This window comes from Agelaius phoeniceus, chromosome 9, assembly GCF_051311805.1.
Source record: "Agelaius phoeniceus isolate bAgePho1 chromosome 9, bAgePho1.hap1, whole genome shotgun sequence".
In the NCBI taxonomy this organism is placed as follows: Eukaryota; Metazoa; Chordata; class Aves; order Passeriformes; family Icteridae; genus Agelaius; species Agelaius phoeniceus.
Window position 1 is genome coordinate 12933047 of NC_135273.1, and position 20753 is coordinate 12953799.

The following is a 20753-nucleotide window of genomic DNA, read 5'->3' on the forward strand; positions in this document are numbered from 1 at the left end:
GCGGCAACCACAACTCAGGAAATTCAAATCAGCTTTATTCTCTTCTGAGATATCTGCTAAACAGAAGCAAAGCACTGAGAATAGGCACAGAGCTGGGGACCGACAGGAATTGTTTGACAGTGCTGCCAGGGAAATCTGAATGGCCTACAGGGAAGCCTGGCTGAACAGAAAACAGCCAGCGTTGCCACAGTGTTAATTGCCGACATCCTGGGATGACATCTTAGTTGGGATCCATTCTCAGCAGCTCCGAACAGAGAGTACAGCTGCTGCTGCCAGGGCTGAGTTTAGGCCTCAACCAATTCCCACAAGACACAATGCAGCCTCCAAACAAGCTCTGCCTGCTTCCCAGGCAGACAACATGCTTGCTGGCTCCCAAGAAAGTTGTCCAGTTTCTCTGCCTGTTCCCTCCCACCCCTCCACCTCTCTTCCACTGCTGCCTTTCTGGTCTCACACACCCTCCACCAACACCAAGAAAATGACACTTTATCCTTTCCCCACTAATTAGAGCAGAAGGGCTGAAGGCAGCCTGGCACAGCCTTGCTCCCTGCACTCAGCAGAGGCTCTTTGTGGGACTCGGGGGCAGATTTTGCTCTATGAATCCCTGGGGGCTGCAGCAGCAGAGCAGGAGGGAGGTGTGCACACACACACCTGCCCATCTGCACTTCTGCAAGGGCAAGAGAGAACAGAAACAGGAATGTGCTCCATGCGAGGAAGTCCGGAAGGACAGACGTAGCAGCTTTCAGCAGCAGGACACATTGGTGAGGCAGAGGTACTCTTTTATTTGCCTTAACTTGCCTTGGCTGACTCAGATTCCAGTAAGCTGAGCTATTTTTCATTTACAGTAAATTGAAGAAAACCTTGTTATCATTAGGAATCACCAGTGTGCAGACAACAGAAACACCTCCAGGAGAGGAGAGGGTAAGGTTCTGGAAAGTCTAAAAACTTTATGGGACTTTCAGTTGTATTAGCTCCCACACTGGAACATTTGTGGAACATTTTTTTGTGTTTCTCAGACTGGGGTTATTCTAGATGAACAAATCCTTAAAACCAGTAAAAGTAGAATTTGGTTTTGTTCTTAAGCTTTCAAAGTAAAAGATGCTGTGATGCAACTGAGAATAATCAGATACAGACATGCAGACCATAAGCAACTGCTTGTACAAAACATGCACATTTGCACGTGCCCTACCAGGCTGAGCCACAAGTTCTCTGTTAAAGGCAAATACTCAGTGATTCACTGAAACATGGCCAGCACCACACTGGATTTGCTGGGGACACATTCCAGTACCATGTATTCCGGCTCTGCTGAAGGGATTGCAGAACTGTCTCCCAAATGCATGGATCAGGAGAAGTCCACAGTACAGTAACCTCTCCATAGAGGTCCTATTCTTATCTTTAAATTTCAGAAATTAAATTGAACTCTGAAGAAGAAGGTTTAATATCTCTTCCTGCATGGATTATTAATAACTGCATGTGGTACTTTTGGGTTCCCATAATTTCTCAGTCCACACTAACTACTTGGCCTCAAGTGATATCCTACAGGAATGAGCTACACTATCACATTTGCTGTGAAAAAATAGTACTTCGTTGGTTTTGAGATTTCTACATGTTATATCTCCTTACACTTGCACATAAAAGGAAGGAGGAATTTCCTGGTGTACCCTTCCTAAATCTTGTATTATTCTGTCCTTCATCTTCTTTCTTCCTTCTTTCTAAAATATCCAATCCAATATCTCCAATTTGTCTCAAATTGGAGATTCCATTTTCCTAGTCTCTCTTCTGTATCTTTCTTCCTAGAGTTGCCATTCATTTGGGACTGGACAATCCCTCTTGAACTACCTCTAAGAGGGCAAAGAGTTTCCAAGACTTTTCCAGGATTATTACAAAACATTGAGACGATCCAATCACCTTTACAGAAAATATTAGAACTGTTGTATAACAGCTGGCTCCTACAAGAGACATGACATTTTATAAACTAAAGACATACTTGCAGATGTGGGTCAATCTCGAATATGGTCTCTCCTCTTCGCATGTCTGTTATCAGCCAGGGGCCTCCAGCTCTACAAAGAAAGACAGGTAATGAACCAAACAAGCCCTTTAATTAGAACTTTCCAGCAGGGTCCTCAGAGTGGACCTGTACTGCAAGGAAGCACAAGATAAGGGTTTAAAATAAGCCTAGAAACCCCTCTATGTGGTGTGTACATCCCACAGCATGCATTTGCCCTTTACATTTTCCAAATAAATAAATAAATAAATAATAAGGGCCTTCCATGACCTAGCAGTTAATCTGCTCAGTGTCTGGCAGCACCCAGACGTGCACAGCAGTCAGGACTGACACAGGCTGTTATCCCCTGTGCAGGCCCCCTTGCTCACACAAGACTGAGAGGGGTTTTAATCTTACAGGAAACGAACTGGGACTGAGAAGTCCAGTGTAGCCTGAGTCAAAGAAAGATGGGCAAGGCATGGAGTCAAGATTTATTCCTCTATTACATATCTAAGAATAGAGCAGGGCCCCAGTGGGACTGCACTTTTTGCCAAGATTGGCAGTCATGTTCAGTACCACAAAGAGCTTATTGCTCTGATAAATACTATCACAACAGACATTTTACTCAGTTGGTACTTCATGGCCAAGTAACTCAGATGGCTCAGGGAAATCTTTGTTATCATTAGCAATAAAAGTTGGAAGGCTCAAGGTGTTTCCCAACAAAGGTGATAGGAAACAGATTACTGTGAAGATTAAATACTCAGAGACTTCACTTTGGGTCATAGTGCAGCCAGACTGCAGAAGTCAGCCTTAGATAGTGCTTTTCATTTGAAGTAAAAACTGAAGTCTTTTGGAACTGCCATAAAAGAATTCATTTTTTCATGAGATACATTGTTATTGCAGTCAAAAGCCCCCTCCTCTGGCCTAGTTTGTGTTAGTCTCCTAAAACATTTAAGAGTGGGAGGAAAAAAAGTTAATATTTCACAGGTTTTCAGATGCATGGATAGCCACTTGCTTTTTCACATCACTTTGGAAGTTGTGAATTATTAACTGCAGGGGTGTGACCTGCCACAGTTCCTCACTGGGGTGCAAGAGACTTTTACCCCAATTCCACATCAATGGCTTAGTAGCTTGCAGCTTTGTCTTCAAACAATGAACATTTGGGTCTCGTTTTTTACCTTGGAAAGGTGCTTATACCACAGCACAAAAGCCAAAAACCAACATGAGAACAGACTGAGGAGAGAGGTGCTGTATCTGTATTGACTTAAGAGGAGCTAAGGGAGCTGCAGGCAGTGTTTATTGTCTCAGGGACCCAGAAACAAAGCTTGCAGCTGAACAAATTCACTCTACTCTAGGGCATTTGCATGAATTATCTGCACTTGTGCCTAAAAGGGAAAAGTTCAAGTTAAAAAAGTCCAGCTTCTCCAAATAATCAATCAATTCAAAGCTATTGTGACACTAGAGAGTGTACTATTGTGCCCAGAAACAAATATTCAGAACTATTTTGCTTTAAAAAGTAAGGCTTTTTGAGTTATAATCACATGGCAATAACTTCCATTGAATTTAAAAATGTTTAAGCAAAGTACCTGCAAGCCGAAAAGATTTAGCTGCACTCTGGCAGCAAAGCATCAACATATAATTTACCATTTAAAATCTTCCTCAACCCAACATCATCTTTGTTATTTCTCCCATGGCAAAACAATTAACTTCACTTTCACGAATGCTCCTCCTGCTGCAAACTGGCCCACCAAGAGTGGGCCAAGTTTGAGAGTGACTTTCTCACTTTTAGACAGTACTTCCAGACAGTTTTGTAAGCCAGACCCTCTCCTTCCTTTCTTTGAACTAAACAGCAAGGTCACCAGTAACAGTTATCCCAGGAAGAACCAATGAGAAAACCCTGCAGGCATAAGAAGAAGGAAATTAAGCTTTCAAGATCTCATTCTCTTTCACCCTGAACATGTGGACTTCCACATGCATTAATTTGCCATCTAAGTGTCTGTGCGTGAGAACAGATTTGCAGTGAATTCCCATCTCTTGCTACAGCACAGATTAAATAAGTTCCATCAGCAAGTTAAAGATTGTTAATAAAAATAAACAACTGAATTGTTCTCTATAGAAATGCTCCCTTGTATGGGCTATGGGACCACTTACACTGGGACAGTCCGAAGCAGTTCCAGAATCCCTTGACCATTCCACTGTTGAGCTGCATGCAGTTCCTCAGTGCAAACCCCAACAATCTGTAATAAATAACAACAGACATACTAAACTGGGTGGGAACCATGAAAGAACTGTGGAGAAAATGTGCCACGTGGTACTGCATCAAACAGTGCACATTCAGAGAAGCACCATTTCTTTAATCTAACCAGATATGCCAGGACAAATGGAGCCTGAGACAACAGTGGGATCCCACAAGACCTTGTTCCCTCTCTCTCTCTACACTTACCATGTGAAGCGCCCTGGTCATGTAACATTTAATCTTGTACAGAGTGTGCGAATTTAACAACGAAGAGGGTCTGGTGACAAATCAGGGTTTATACACTAGTCTGCTTGACTTTTCAATCAAGTCCACACAGACAGGACAGAGCAAGACAGGTTAGGGGCTGAGCACATACAAACACTGCTCTGTCATCCGATTGCTAGGGGCAAATGCAATACTGCACAAGCAATCTCAACCAGGCAAGGGAATTGCTGCCACATGGGATTGCTTTGGTGCTCATAAAATCCTTGACCAACTCAGTTTGCTGACTGGTTACATCTTACCCAGCACCATAAAGTAAAGCTGCTTACACACCACATAATCCACTTGTCACTGCAGGCAACTGCACACTTCTGCCTTCCTGTATAATGCAGGATGTGTTTGCTTTGCAGGATAGGAGCTGCCACACTGAGCAATACCAGATGTCTCTCTAACAGCAGCTGAGATCAGCTGCTTCAAATGAAGGGGTGAAACACCCTTCAGCTGATAGCAGAAGGCAATTTCTTCCTGCTGTATCAACCACTGGTTTGTGCCTTTGAGCACAATGTTTCACCCTGAGATGAAAAATATTTTTTGCCACGGCCTTCTGTTTTCTTCCTCAATACTCTTAAGTCTTTTCCAACAACACAGAATTTTTCGACAAAATCTGTTCAACTGATGTTTTATCAGAAAAGAGGAAAACTAGAAACTAAGCTCTGAAGAGCAGCAAGCAGAGAGAAGGATGTGCCTTCTGCTGTAGGCACATAACTGCACTGATAGAGATCTATGTGGAAAACTCTCATGTCAGCAGGCACCCAGCTCTGACACCCCCACCTCTCCTGCCCCTTGCACAGTTCACTGTCAGGACCCAGCCCTTGGAGGTGCATTTCATCCCCACCCATCTTCAAGGCTTCCTCCATCAACAGCCTGAATCACCCCTGCCTCAGGACACCCCTCCCTGGGCCTTCACTCACTAATTACATACAAACAGCAAGACTCTAAACAGGAAATTATTTTGTGTTCATTCTTTGCTTTTTGTAATCATTTATCCTCATGGGTCAAAATAAATTCATAACAACAAGTATCAAACAAAGGGGAAAACCAAGTCAGCTGTATGTGTTGTGGAAGATTAGAGGCCAAGGGCCTCAGGATGCAGCAAGCTGACTGTTCTTTGATTCAAGACAGCTGGGCACTAAAGAAGAGATGAGGACTAACATAGTACTAACTGGAGAATCAGCCAGGGATTATCCTGCTTAGCTTGGCTCTCTGTCTCTCCTTCCAGGTCCCACAACTCACCTTGCACTTATTAATCTCACACCCACCTTGTTTTTGTTGATAAAACACAGACATTTGGGCACCTCAGAAAAGCCTTGCAGAGCACTTGTCTTGTGCAGGTTTGTGGTAACAGAACTTCCTTTTACATGTTGCAACTACAGCCAAAGATAAATGGGAGCAACTAGAAGCTTAAATTGTAAAATACAGACACTTGCATTTTCCCACAGGATGGAAGCTTTTCCACAGAGCATGAAGAAATCAGCAGTTGGCATAAACTATGCCATTCTTCCACTAAGGCTATTAACCCAATATGCAATTTAAAAATATCCAAAGCAGTCCCTATCTAAGAAGCATCGCTGAGAAGGACTTTGGGAAAGCAAGCAAACCTGTTTGGCCACAGAAGCTCTCCATGCTGAACAGCAGAGTTAAATCACAAGGGATTTTTTTAGTGTTTCTTTTGCAAAGCAAACCTGAACCTTTCTTAAACAGTAGATCAATACAGGAAAACTCAGCCTCTAAAGAATCTTTGTGTCGGTAGTGCAAGCTACATTTCTGCAATTAAGTACTGCTAAAACAGCTCCAAGTCCTGCTCCAAACTCTTCTCTTCCTGGCATTCAAACCAGTGGATCACTTACCAATATTACCATAGAATTAATTTTCATTTATCTTTACATTAGCTTTTAAAACTGTTTCTCTCAACATTTTTTTTTCAATGTTCATGTTTGAAACTGAAGACAGGATAATAACTATCTGAGTTACATAGCTCAAAGCAATGTTAGCTGCACTGCATGCCCAGGAGGTGGCAGTGGGAGCCGCGGTGGCTGGGCCATACCTGCAGGAAAGTGACCACCCCAAAAGGAGTCTGCACCGGCTGCATCTGGGGGTCTTCTGTCAGCAACATGTGCTGGATTCGAGACTCACTGTTGTCCAAAGGGCTGTGCCACGACACGTGGTCACCGCTGCAAAAGGTGTTTTCTGCAAGGACAGGAAACAAGAAATGTTTAGTCTGTGAAGTCTGCTAGAACATTCCTTCTGTTGGCAGCTGCTCCTGACTGCTGCCAGGCAGGGACCTCTGGCCCAGGCTGGGACAGTCACTGGTCACTATTCACAGTGACTGCCCCTGGCCAGCTCTGCTGAGCCTCTGAACCACCTGAAACAGGAATGGAGTCTCATGGAGTCATCTGAGTTCAACACTGATTTCAAAATTGCCCACTCTTGAGTCCTGTAGACAAAACCACTGTCCTATTTTGATATTAAGCCCAACAGGAAATACTAGCAAATAAAATTAGCCTGTCTCTCATTTACTACTAGTCTCCTTTTTTGAGAAGGCACAGAAAGTCAGCAGGCCCTACTGGATGCCCAATGCCACAGCAATTCACACTCTTAATTTGCCACAGAGAAAATATTCTCAAATTTGAATTAAACACGAATACTACCCTGCTATATTTAATAAAATAATTTACATTTAATAAAAATTCTGCTGCCCAACTTGTGATAGTGTAAGTCAAAATCACTCTCTCTCCTAGTTGTCTGGGCGGCTCTAGTGCAGAATTAGAATTAATATGTTTCTTCTTTCCCAAACAATGAGAAAACCAATAGGCTATAAATTTCATTCTATGTCAGAACAGACTGCATCAAAACAAGGCAGGCATTCCTTTCTTTTCCTCCCCTCCTACTTAGAAAGACAAAACCCCAGATAATCCCATGTTCCACAGCTAGTGCATGCCAGAAGGCACACCAGAACCCATCTGTCTGATGCAGCCCCATCACAGGAAAGGCTAATGCTTGCTTTCGGAGTGAACTAGAAGTAAAACAACCAGCCATGACCACATTCACAGCAATTAAAGCACACTCCATTTGCATGCAGTTCCTGGACCATGTGTGGTAATGCTGCCTAGCCAACTGCTTTTATCTTGGGTGTTGTGCTTGTCCAAGCAGAGCTTTATTGTACATACAAATAAACAACCTGGAATCCACATTCTGCCCTCTGAGATAGGTGTAGTGCTCCAGGGATGAACTGAGTACTGTCTGCTTGCTTCCAAAGTCAGTGGCAGGCCCAGTGCCCCTCTCCTTGACCAAGCTCATCCATGAAGGCAGTCTGGGCTGCTGACCTTGCTGTGGTCTCTCCCAAGGCCACACTTAGAACTCAGCAGGAAAGGAGGCCTTGCCCACTGGAAGAGGACAAAGAATTCCAGTGCAGACTGGAAAACAGTGGTTATTTGAGTTGCTGTCTGTCGAGACTGGAGCATTTCCCATGCTACAGGAGCAGGATCCAATGCAGAGAGGTGCCCTCCCCATGGTCCTGGATCTTCACCTAACCTTCCCACATGACCTTCCAAATACATCACAACAGGACAGCCCTTAAATATCTACAGGGCTAATAGATGAACATGGCAGTGTCTGCAACAGCAAGAGAAAAGCTTTTTGAATTGCCAGGAATTGCAACTCATTCCCTGTCACATTAAACAGCACCATCAAGGAACTGGGTGCTTGCATACCCCATTGCAATAATTGTGCATCAGGACCAAATTTATTATTAATAATTCCTTTAATGACAACTTTTAGTAAAAAAATCCTTTCAGATTTTTTTTTCTCCAACAGACTTTATTCATTGCCATGACAAGCATGGGTTTGTGCAAGGGCAGCAAAGGCAGGATGCTCCAAGGGAGCCCTCAGCAGCAGGCAGGTAAACTTATGAGAGCTCCCTCAGAACTGCTGTGGTTAAAAATATTTGCAGTCCTCTCCCTGATGAGGAGCTGCTGGCCTGCTCCTGGCTGTAATTTTGGGCAACTCATTGTGTCTCCACTGGGTGTCCCCATTGGTGTGGGTTTGAACATTTGTTATATATGTTTTTTCAGATGAATTTCCTGGACAGCTCATTTGATTACGAATTAAAATAAACTCTAACTACCATAAGGAACTTAGCCTGAAAAATGAGGCATCTAACAGAAGTGCTGTGATAAGTAAGGGAATGTTTTCCTTAGTTAAAATTAGGAAAGAAAGAAAACATAGTGAATGCAAGCTGCTTCAAAGGGTTTATCGTTATGTACACTAAATTACACGCTTCCAGCTCTGGGACCAAAAGGACTGGTTCAAATATTACTTTACTTTTAGAGATGAGGAAATATAAGCAGAAAAATGAAAAATTATTTTTTTTTTTAGTATCAAAATCTGGTTAAAGAAACAGCACTTAGAATGTTGTAAGGGATATCTTGTGATATTTTCCAAGTTAGATAAAATGTGGCTGATTAATTTTTTTAAAATGATAAAAGCCTCTCAGTCACAGTTTTCAGGAATGAAACAAAGCCACAAAGAGCTTATTCTTGGGCCCTGTCTTTATACCACAACATTTTGCCCATCAAATGCTCACACAATTCTATGCTGATCGATCGCTGCGTTTCACTGTTGGTGCTGCTTCTCCTGGGAAAGCCCAGCCCGGTTAGAGCAGGTTTTCAAATGCAAATGTCTCTGCTGGAAACCCACCTGTTTATGGCCATGTGAACACTGAACACTTAGAAAATCTCCCTTTCCCTTGCATACACACGAACACCACAAAATTCACACTGACTACTCAATTAAATCACACCAAAAAAAATCTGCAAATAACAAGAAGCCAAATTAAAACCTATGAGAGTACAAGAAATTTGGTATTACAGCCTGAAACCCAGCTTTCCACTTGCTGCATTGTCACCCATGTGGGATGTAAGATCAGCTCTTGTACAGAGATCATTGCAGCACTGATAACAGCCTGGATTACATAACTTGTAACCACAAAAACTAAGAAATTACAGAAATAAAGGGCTAGGTAATAATTTCTATTACCTCATGCTGGAAACAGGGAGAGTATCTGGTATCCTCCCTTCCTACCTTTCACACTCATGTTTTCAAAACAGGACAGGGATGAGAACACCACAACTCGATAAGCCTCATCTCTTTAGGGGACCACAGCAAAACCAACAGTCATCAGAAAAAGTTCCAGGACATGACCAGGTAATTGTCAAATCCATATAACAGCTGGCAAAGCACAGAAATTATCTAGCCATCAACAGGAGAAATTAAAAACAAAGGAACTAAAGGAAAATATGTTAAAAAGTTAAATCCGAATTATTTTAGCCTATGGATAAATCAGCAAATCCTCAGGAGTAAACTAAGGCTCTGATTTACTGCACAGAAGCTGACTGCTGCTGAATACTTCTGCCTCGTGGTAAACCTGAGGTGGCTTTGTGTTCCCTCCATGACAGGATGAGCTAAGGTACCCAATCTGCCCCAGGATAAATTCCTATCCTTCAGCAGTTACCATGGGAGCAGGGGATGTGTTGTAAATACACAGGCTTGCTCACAGAACCCTCTGGGACTCTTGCACCCTTCCTGCTTGGAAGAGGCACTAACTAACAAGCCTTAAACCTAGCACAGCAAGGTGACTCATCCTCACAATTTTGAAACTGGTTCTTTTCCTGCAACTTTATGTTTTAACAAAAAACACTGACTTTTATTTCTTTCTGGTGAGGATTGGTGATTCCATGAAATCCAACTGCTTTATAGGGAGGTATTGATTTCATAAGAACTCAACAAGGAAATTATTAAAACATTTAAATTCAAACTTACTATTTTAGTTCATAATTTATAATAGCAAGTCTATTATAGAAGTCTCTCTCTAGCTCTACAAAAATGAAAAGTCTCTAAATCTGCCATAGACCAGCTCTTGTACTATTCTATTATGCAAAAGCAGCAGTTATACCAGACCACTCTGTTAAGCCACCCATATTTTGAAGCCTTTAAAATGCCATTATCAATTTTCTTTTACAGCTCACATAAAGCAGGTAAGGTTCCTTCATGCAGCAACAGTCATAATTCAGCAGCACAATCTCTCCTAACTTTACTATCCAACTGCTCTGTAATGAGAACTGGGGAAATAACTCAGAGGGAACCATTCCACTGTAGACTAGTAAATTTTCATTGTCTAACTTTGCTCATGTATTTTCTTGGAGTGAATTCCTCCTCCCTCCTTTAATTTGACTAAATATAGCTCATGCCTAAAGAAATAAAACCAAGTCATATTCTTGGCCTCGGGATGTTTCATAAACATTATAATGCATGCAATCGATGCTCAAGTGGTGTTACCTGGCTCTAGAGAGAAACACAGATTACTTCCAACTGTATTTTCAATTCCTTTTTTAAACCTGTCAGCTTTCCATATATGGGATCCTGCTACAAGTCCTTACTCCCTTAATCACCACAGGGAGTAAATTGAAAAGGACAGCAAACTTACAGAAGTACCAGGAGCTGAGAGAGATCTCCATCCTAAAGGCAGCTCCAGGCTGAAAGTGAGTCAGGGAACATCTCCAGTGAGCTGGCTACCCTGCACCCAGAGCAGATGGCAAACAGTCTTTGGGCATCTGGGAGTCCAGTATCTTCTCTTGCATGTGCATTGGCAACTTAAGGAGGAAAACAAAGAGCTGATGCTGTTTCACCAGCAAGAAGACAGCAAGACAACTTTAAGCCTTTCTCCAGTCCACGCAGACTCCTGTCCCCAGCCTGTCTGGCTCCAAGGCAGTTCAAATTGCACCACCCTGGTTAATCCAGAGGCCAGAAACTTGTCCCTTCTGACATGGTCCCGCCACATAATTCTTGAGATAAATTTTAAAATTAGAAGAACAGATTTGCAGCCTGATCATTCCTCTGTATCTAAAACACCTCCTCCTTCCAAATGCCAGCTAAAATTAGCAACAGAGGGGGCTGAGTAAGTAACCAGATAAATCCACCTGGACAGTGTGTTACAAGTTAGCAGCTGATACAGCACACAGTGGGAGAAGCCCTAAGTACACTAACTACATTTGCCTGGTGTTGGCAAAACAGCCACTTACATCCTTCAAGAGCATGTTTCTGTTTATTCTGTTTCTGGGGAAAGCCAGGCCATCAGTACATGGTCACTTTATTTGGCGACATGTGCAAGATGACGCTGAAAGAAGCAGTCCTGCTTGTCCCCTGCAAAAGCAGAGCTACCTGGATCATGCCCTTGGAGCACTGATGTTGCTTAGCTATGCTTACACAATGCTTGGCAATTCTCTGCTACCTTGGTCTAAAAATAAAAGAAAAATCCAACAAAAAAACCACCCCAGCAAATTTGCATCAGTGTGTGGCATGGGGGATGTTGGCACACAAACAAGATGACCACATGCCTCACAAAGCCAGACCTACATTATCCACAGTGCTCAGCAGTGTGAAAACTGGCAGCTCTAAGGGCTACAAACCTGACTCAGAGATCTCAGCTAAACTGCAGGCAGCGAGTCACAGATGTCAGCCTGCATAACTCAGAGAAATTGTGTATTTGAGGGCAAAGAAGGATTTTAACTCCATGACTTATGGGTGCAGGAATGTTAAAAAGGCCCCCAGTGAATTCCTGACCAGCATGACAGTGATGCAGCCAGACATTTAAATTGAATGCAGCTTATCCAATACTTACAGAAACAACGTAATTTATTGCATTGCCATTGCCCCATGTATATGGTCTGTATAATTTATTATATAAATGCATTTTCTCCAACACATTTTTAATATTCAGTCTGGCTTTGTTAAAAAAAAAAACAATCTGGCAATCTGTCACAAGTAAGATTTGATGCTGCTTTTCAGTACCATTTTGCAGACCAAACAGCTAGAATTAATTGAGAGAAACTAAGGGCAAACACAGAGTCCAATGCTGAAATGTAATAGCTATATTTTTCACTAGACCTACTTAATATATTTCTAACTAGCTCAATAATAAATATAAGCATGCATGCAAAGATTTTAGCTATAATAAATCAATACAAAAGCTAAAGATGAAATTTGTGCCTCAGTATCTCAAAGTAATACTGTTGTTGCAACTCATTATATGGATGAAAAATTTTTAAAAACAGAGTATTAAAAAAAAATACTTTATTTACACTCATTTGCCAGCCACATTAAACTGGATAATTAATGCTAAATTCAGTTTCCAGCTTAGTTTTCTAAGCTACAAAGAACTGCACACATGGATTGGTAAAGGCAAAAAACAATTGGGATATAATCTGTGGGGCCCACTGCCAGTTAGTTTATAATTTTGTTTTCAAGTCAAGATGAACGTGTTTTAAGAATATACAAGAATTAGCAGAATCCAAGCTGTGATATACTTGCACTATGTTTAAAAAATGCTTTTCCTCCTCCCTGTTTTTCTTTTTCAGTTCAATTTTGCTGCCCCTTATCTCATGCCTTGGGAACAGGAGCTGCCCCAGCCCTGGCACTCCAAAGAGGTGCAAATTCACACAGTGCTGCTGCCTCCTGCAGACATGCAGCATAGAGAAGATCCCTTAGGAAGAATTAAATCCCAGGAATACAATTAAACAATAGCTCCACTGCAGGGATTCAAATTGGGCTTTTAGAAACAAGGGGCCTAGATAAAAGGTTCTTTAAAAATAATAGCAGGGAAAAAACCAGATTACCATTACTGTAAGGACTGCTTGACCTCTGAGGTTTGAAGACAGTTTCAGAAAGCAGAGAAGCGTGATGCAGTTTATTTTAAAAAAATTGCTCTGCAGGTTGAAAATACAAAAATGATTACTGCACAGCTCCAGGGTGTTAAGTCTGGAAAATTAACAGCCCTCACAAAAGAGCCCAATCAATTTATGCAAACACATACAAACTTACTTGATCATTTAATTCTTTGAACTGAACGCACAATGAAGAGCCTCCCACACCTTCCCAGGGTACATCACCAGCAGGACAAGGTGATTCCTCACTTATCTGTGTTGTGCTTAGAAGCATCACTACTATTGGCAGTGGGATGAAGGAAAATGTGTCTCACTGTACTGCAGCTTCCACTGATGGAGTTACAAATACTGCTTTTCTTATCACAAAGTAGACCCCAGGCACCCAGATGCCTTCTGCCACACTGCAGAGTGCAGCAATATAGAAAAAAAATTAAATGCTATTGTACAATAACCAATTTTGTTCTGAGCCTCTTCTACCCCTTCTGTTTTCCAAGACATTTCTTTCCATCCCTTACAGATCTGTATATCCGGCTCACTCCTTCTTCCTGCCCCATGCTACGTGTGTACACAATTTCCATGACTGCAAACTCTGGGAATTTCTCAGCAGGCTCCCAGCAAGTGACTCCAGTGCCCAGGGCACACTCCCACTCTCTGCAAGTGGTGGGCCCCCTGTCCTCTCCCTGACTCTGTACAGCCTGCTCCTCCAGCCACCTCCTCCCACACTTTCTCTCTTCCCAAAAATTCATTCAGCTCCTCCACTCTGTTCCCCTCAGGCTTCTGCAGCTCTTGCAAACAGCAGGAGCTGGCACATTCATCGTGTCTGCTGTCCCCTTTGTATAAGCACTGTCCAGGGCAGGTTGCATCTCTCATCTTGCTTTTACAACAACACAGTTCTCACCCATCTGCAGATTTATCTGCATGGCTCCCTTCTCCAGAAAGGGGAAGCTGGAAGAAGGCATGGCAGCATGAAAGGACTTAGCTGGCATTGTTGAGTATGGCAGAAAAAGGAAATGAACACAGATGTGAGTTGCTTCTTCTCAGTCCCACAGAAGTTTGCTGCTCCAAGCTCTTGCTCCTCTACACCCCATCACTCAGACCCACTGCCCTTGGGTACTGCAGGGCTGGGATGTTTTCCCCTCCCCAAGTCTTCCTTTTACTTTCTCCATCTTCCTGTTCCAGCAACCATAAGGGAGCAGGAGTGATGTGCTTGCTCCAGGTCAGGCAAGAAACCCTTCCATCCCTGCCCACGAGCTCTGCTACCAGTCTTCTGCATCCTTCAGGAGGATGGAGATGCATTTTGCAGCACTCCTTTAAAGGATGGCAGTTACATCGTCAGCAGTTTCAAAAAGTGAACAGCCTCAGGATGGGGTGGAGCCCCAGGAGCCAGAAAGGATGTTATACAGCAGGATCTCCTGTCAGATAAGGACTCAGCTCAAAACAGGTATTTAATGACAGTTTATTTACACATCATGTGGCCCCACATGACCAGTCTGAAGAGATACTTACCTGTCATTTACAAACTTTATCCTGAGTTCTGGCACAGGAAAGCCAGAATGTTTTACAGTTACCTGAATGTTTCCCAGCAAAGTGCAACTAGAACAAAGACTGGTGCCCACAGCATTTGGCAACCTTTAAATGTCCTCAGGGAACAGAAGGGAACAGAACTGCAGCAGGTGAGAAAAACTTTTTTCCTTGTTGGACCTCCTGCATACTTGCACATGTGCAGGCCACTGAGAAGGGAGGATATTTAGATGGACCCATGAGCACCATAAGCTTGTACAGTCACTTGTGACCTTCCCCTAGATATGCATCTATAAGACATTTCTGTTGAAGAGCTTTCAAGGAGCTTGAAGGAATGCAAAGGCAGGATCTGTCTTTGAAGAACCCAAAGAACACACAAGCAGCTTCTTTGAATAGCTTTCACAGCACAGACATCTGACAGAGAGACTCTTAGACTGCACCAGGGTATCTGTTTTAGCAAAATTATTTAAGAAACTGCAAGAAAGGGGAGATGGTCTGTGAGAAAACATTCACAAAGTTATCACATTATAACCCTTTCAGAAAAAGCTTCTAATTACTCAGGCATTGGTTGTGGGACTTGTAATGGACAAGAGGGCAGAGGTCTTCAAGAGAGCACTGTGTCATTTTCTCAGTGGTTGATTATTTTCCCTTAAATTTTCAGGAATTTAAAGCTTGCACAGGCCAAACTTCTGTTTTACTTTGGCAAAGCAGGAGGCCAAAGGGCAGGAAACAGAAAAACTCTGCATTCACACATGCTTGCATAAAATAATTACCACTGAGCTCTACCAACCCATTACAGCACTGCAAGAAAAACACACTTATTCCATTCCAAGAGTTGTATTTATGGTTCAAATGGAAAATGGACAGCCTGTTTATGGAGCATCATTTGAAACACCATCCCAAGTGTTCTGAGACGACTCCTTTAAGCCCCTAATTTTAAATCAAAAAGCACAAGAGTCCACTTCCCTCAGGTTCTGGGCTGCCCACAACCTCTGAATATACTCTCCCAGTTTCTCTTTCCCACCAAGAACAAAACACTTCCCCTGCTGTGCCCATTTGCTGCCTCCTGGCTGAGCGGGCTGCTGCAAAGGATCTTTGGCTCTGAGGCTGTCAGAAGATGGTCTGTAATGAGCTCTGCACACTGCCACTCTCACAGGCAGAGTGAGTTAGTCAGAAAGCACAGTTTGAGCACCACTTGCTGCACAGATCTTCAATAGAATGTGTAAGAAGGTGGATATGTTACAGTGAACCCAACTTCCAGCTCTGCAGTTCATCTGCAGTTACTCTACTCTGCAGTTTCATCTAACATAGGCTTGGCAGCTGTCAAGGGAAAACACAGTCCTTTTCAGAAGGCTACTCAGTACGTGTAACCTTCAAACTCTCCTCTGTGCATCCCAAACAATTGCACACAGGCAGTGAGAGAGGATGCTCTTGCAACTGCAGAACAATCCCTCTGTGTTGTTGCTTTCAGCTCCTCCATAGGAGGAGGCAATACTGTTCTCTGCAGAAGCTTTTAACTGCTAAAGCAGTTGCTTCCGTTTCCCAGGAAAGGCCGGGTGGGACAAAGACCTTGTATATGAGAGGCCAAAGGACCTCACACCAGCAGGAGGGGGAGTTTTCTGCCTTCCCTGTGCTGTTTCCTTTGTCCTGCATTCCTCCTTCAGTACAGGGGACAGAGCTTTTATCCAAGGCAGGGCTCACCATGTGCAGCTTCTCCCCTGCTTCCTTTATTCCAGCCTTAAGAGACATTCTTCCTCACAGAGCTTGCTGGTCTCAACATGTGGGCTCCTCCTCACTCCCCTACAGTGGGGAGGCTCTGGGTAGGATGGAAGAAAAGGCTTCCTGCAGAGAGCTTGGCTCCCCTCCACTTTGGGCAGAAAACAGCCAGATCAGTCCTGATCTTGAACTGCAGCCACTGTGGATGAACACCTGCTTGGGGCCAGCATCCAGGCGTCCCTGGGCGTGGGGCCTGCTGGCTGTCCCTCTGCCATCTCTGCACAGAGATGTGTCACACAGCTTCCTCCAGGTCTCTGTGCCAGCTTCTTCCCTCCCTCTCCCTCCCAATAGCAGCCCACCTGCAATATGAAAGCTAAAATAAGTTGTGCATTTCTAAGTATAACCATGTATCAAAGTTACAAGTCTTGGTGCTGTGCTCATCCCTGACCCTTTGGGAGCAGCATCAGGGCACATGGACTGATGTAAAACACAGAGAGAAGACAAATTCCCACCCCCTTTCTTTTTCCTTTTTCTTTTTTTTTAAATAAACCAACTGAATGAACTGTACTGAACAGCTGAAAAACAACAAGCCAACTTCAGTTCCCAGGCAGGAACAGGACATGAGTTGACAGAATTAAAAGGGACAGCATCAGTTGAAATCTCGCCAACTCAAACTGGGCCTAAACCTACTTTATCTAAATTGCAGTAGCAGCTACAAACAAGCCTTCTCTTTCAGGCAGCACTGAGATCCCTCACTTACTGCCTGGAAATACTATGTAATCAGTAAAGCAGTCTAGGGGAAGACAGCTTTCCTTCTATTTCAACAAAGTCTTTTATAAGCAACAAAGGCTTTCTGTGCCTTTGCTCCTGGCAAAGTCTCTCCGTGCCTTAGTGTGAACCTATCCTTTGGGGCTGGAGAAGGTCAGAGACCTGTTCCCAGCCAAGAACTAAAAGTTGGAGAGACAACAGTGGCTTCCACAGCAAGACGCAGGAAATAACCATGAATCCAGACAAACTGCAGGAGAGGAAAAAAGCCCAAACTGTGGGAGATTAGAGAGGCAGAGAAGAAAATACTTTAATTTATATTATACAACTAGCTTAATGACAACATAAGACATAGACTTTTCATCTTCCAAGTAAAATGAGAGCGCAGGTGTCCTTGGAAACTCCTGGGGTTCCAGTCATGCTTTCCTACTCCTGCACTTCTGACTGGGAGGAGCCTCATGCCCAGCCCTGCTTCAGAGCACGCATGCTGATGAAGCAAAAGGCAATATCACTCAGCAGTGGTGCTGGTCCCTTCCTCTCATGTTCCTGGGAAATCATCCTGCACATCTCAAACCTGCCCAAAGGGCTGCAGGGGCTTTTCTATACAGCAGCTGAATTAAATGTATAGGGAAGAGATTCTCTAGTGTTGCCCAAGATTCCAGCAGGTCACAAACAAAGGCCAGAAAGATGCTACTCACTAAACCCATAACAAATCAGCAAAAATAATGGCCAGCTTATCCCATCAGTGGCTGATGAAGTGACAGTGCTCCGAGGCAAAGGGCAGGGCTGAGTCTGGCACTGGGGTGCCTCTAGCATTGTAAAGGGGCAATACTCTTCCTACTGGAAACAGGAAGAGAAGTGAATTCAATGTAATCACACAAAATCTAAGGCCATGCAACTCCGTTTGTGCTGCCAGGAAGAACAGGCACACCACACACGTGGTGGCATTCACAGCTGTGTCCCTGCTCTATGCCCTCTCCTAGTTTACCACCCACACCTGACAGCACTCTGATGAAGAGAGGAAGGACAGGCCACCAGCTGGTACTAGTTCACAGCCAGGGAAACCTCAGCCATGGCCAAGGCCACTGCAAAGCTGCTTTCCAAGGATTGGCAAGCTTGTGCCTCTGCAGCCACCCACAAAAGAGAGCTGGGTAAAATCACAAGTGAGGATAAAAGCATTGGACTCTGGAGGTCCCAAAAATTACAGTAATACAAACTTACTTAATATTAAGCTTTGCAAGCCTGCAGAGAGGACCTGCATTACTTTAACTAAGGGAACCCAGATCTACAATGGGGAGTAAAAAGGGCCAGGTCTATCTGCAGCCAGCACTTCGCTGCAATGCCTTTCATGACAACTTACAAGAATTACATCTGGCAATTCTGTTGCCAACAACATCAGCAATGCCATCCAGCTCCAGAGGAAGCCAGCTACAGGTTAGGGACAAAGGCACGAGCTTGACAGCTGCCTGTCGTGCCCAGCTCATCAGCCAACCACTCTGCACGCCAGCAACCGGTTTGTTTTGTCAGCCAGCACATCATTTGGTACCACTCACAGCACGTACGTCCCAGCTGGAAGCTAGGGGATGTGACAAGGCTGGCTTAGGAGATGGGGGAGGGATGGGAAGTACTGGGGAGGTGAGCTCAAAGGCAGCACTATGGGGAGAGGGGATTTATTGCAGCAGTGCAGGACACTGCACAAAAATGCAAAGGCCCAGGCTGGATCTGAGCTGCTGCTCACAGAACAGCTTGTTTTATGGGAAACATCTAAGAGGAATTAGGCTAAAACCCAACCAATTTCTCATGGACTGCTGAATAACTATCAGATGATGAGAGCTTTTGGCCATGACAAACTTGGGTTAAATTGGAACCAGTGACTTAATGTTTCCATACCCCTTTGCAGAATAAAGGCACGCAGCCCCTGTGCACTTGGTTGAGTGTCCTGTTCACCTACAGCAATTTACTGTGCAACAATTTCAGCATTCACACAGCAGAGTTCACTGCATAACAGGTTCTGTTGAATTGAAATTGATGTTGATTTATACTTCTTTGTAGAGCTAAAAAACACAGTTAATCTCCATACAATTTTAATCTAAAATCCTGGAATACTAGAGAGGAGACAGGCCAGCTCCACACTGGAAACGGGTCAATATTATAAACAGATGATAGAAAAAAATATATATTTTCCAGAGCCATAGCAACCAGAAGAGAATAATAAATCGGCCTGGGGTTGGGAAGAAAAAGATAAGGGTACAGTCAGGGAAAAATGTGTATGAATTACTGGCACATTTTATTTGGCTTTAGTCATTCTCCTGGAAAGAAATAAACAGCTTTACAAACAAGCCAGAGAAGCTTCATTTGTATTCAAGGAAGCAAGTAGTTTGTTTTAGGTTTAGTTTGGTTCCTTGTTTTGGTTTTTTCCTTTTTACACACAGAAACTGGCCTGTGTCAAGAATGTTTGAAAACATGTTGGCAAGCAAAGAGTCACTGAGGCTACTACTCTGAAGCTTTCTGGACCCCAGGAGATGCGAAGCCAAGGCCTGGTGGGTATGGCAGGACAGCAGATGCCAAGGTACCTGCTGGCTCATGGCTGCAGGTCTGAGACCCCCATCAGATCCCCTAATCCCACTGAGCCCCACTTTCAGTGTAAGAATTATAGCTCGTTCACACACTTGTTGGGACAATGTAAAAAGCCTCAGTAGTATCAAGGTAACCAACATTCACTGCTTCCTATGTAACTTACTTTCTTCTGATTTATTGTTGATAAATCCATGCTGGAACATCTACTATTCTGTGGATGCCTTCTGGATGGTTTGTTTCTCTTAGCAGTTTCTTAAGACCTGAAATCTGATTGACCACTTAGAAACTTTTTTGGTGGTTGGTTTTTTTTTTTTTTTTTTTTTTTTGGTTTGGTTTGGATTTTTTTTTTTTTTTGGGAGTTTGTTTTGGTTTTGATACAGGTTTTTCAATGGGATGTGAAGAACAGTATTTGCTACCTGTGTCCCCTAAACCAGCAGGGGCTCAGCCTGCTCATGCTGATATGCTCTGGGGTAAATGTCATCAAGCTCAGCCAACCTGCAAGCTTCTAACTCATGGACATGCTCTTCATACTTTGGACTCATTCCCCACCACAGCTTGTGCATTGTGGAGAATATAACCATGACATATGCCACATCATTATCTTCAGGCTCTTTGCATGATGAGTTTTCATGACCATTTCTCCAAACCCGTACCTGACAGCTGCAGCTGTTTTCTTTCAGGCTAAAAACATGGAAACAGCAAATGCTCAATACACACATGTACTTGTTCCCATGCTACATCAATATATTGCCCTCATCACACATATCAGACTGACCCTTGGAAACAACATAAATTTATCCTAGAGAGAAAAAAAAATGCAAACTTTAATTTCAGGAAAACACAAATCATAGTCCCTCTGTAATGATTAAGGGTCTTAGTACTGTAGTACATAAAGAGTTAACAGTTGTTGTAAGCTCTGTATAAGCTTTCTGTAGGAAGAGTGTTTCTTCCTTTTCAT

The 20753-nt window shown here is 43.3% G+C and overlaps 1 protein-coding gene across 2 annotated transcripts in view; it reads right to left on the reverse strand.

Annotated features, from left to right (window-relative positions):
- SUFU (SUFU negative regulator of hedgehog signaling) overlaps nucleotides 1–20753 on the reverse strand; it is an 88113-nt gene that overhangs the window by 39264 nt on the left and 28096 nt on the right. For both annotated transcript variants that reach the window (XM_054636982.2, XM_054636983.2), the window contains exons 4-6: nucleotides 6544–6686; nucleotides 4133–4218; nucleotides 1985–2057 (exon numbers count right to left, since the gene is read on the reverse strand). In XM_054636982.2, coding sequence (XP_054492957.1) covers nucleotides 1985–2057; nucleotides 4133–4218; nucleotides 6544–6686 — 302 coding nt within the window. The remainder of the gene's footprint in view (nucleotides 1–1984; nucleotides 2058–4132; nucleotides 4219–6543; nucleotides 6687–20753) is intronic.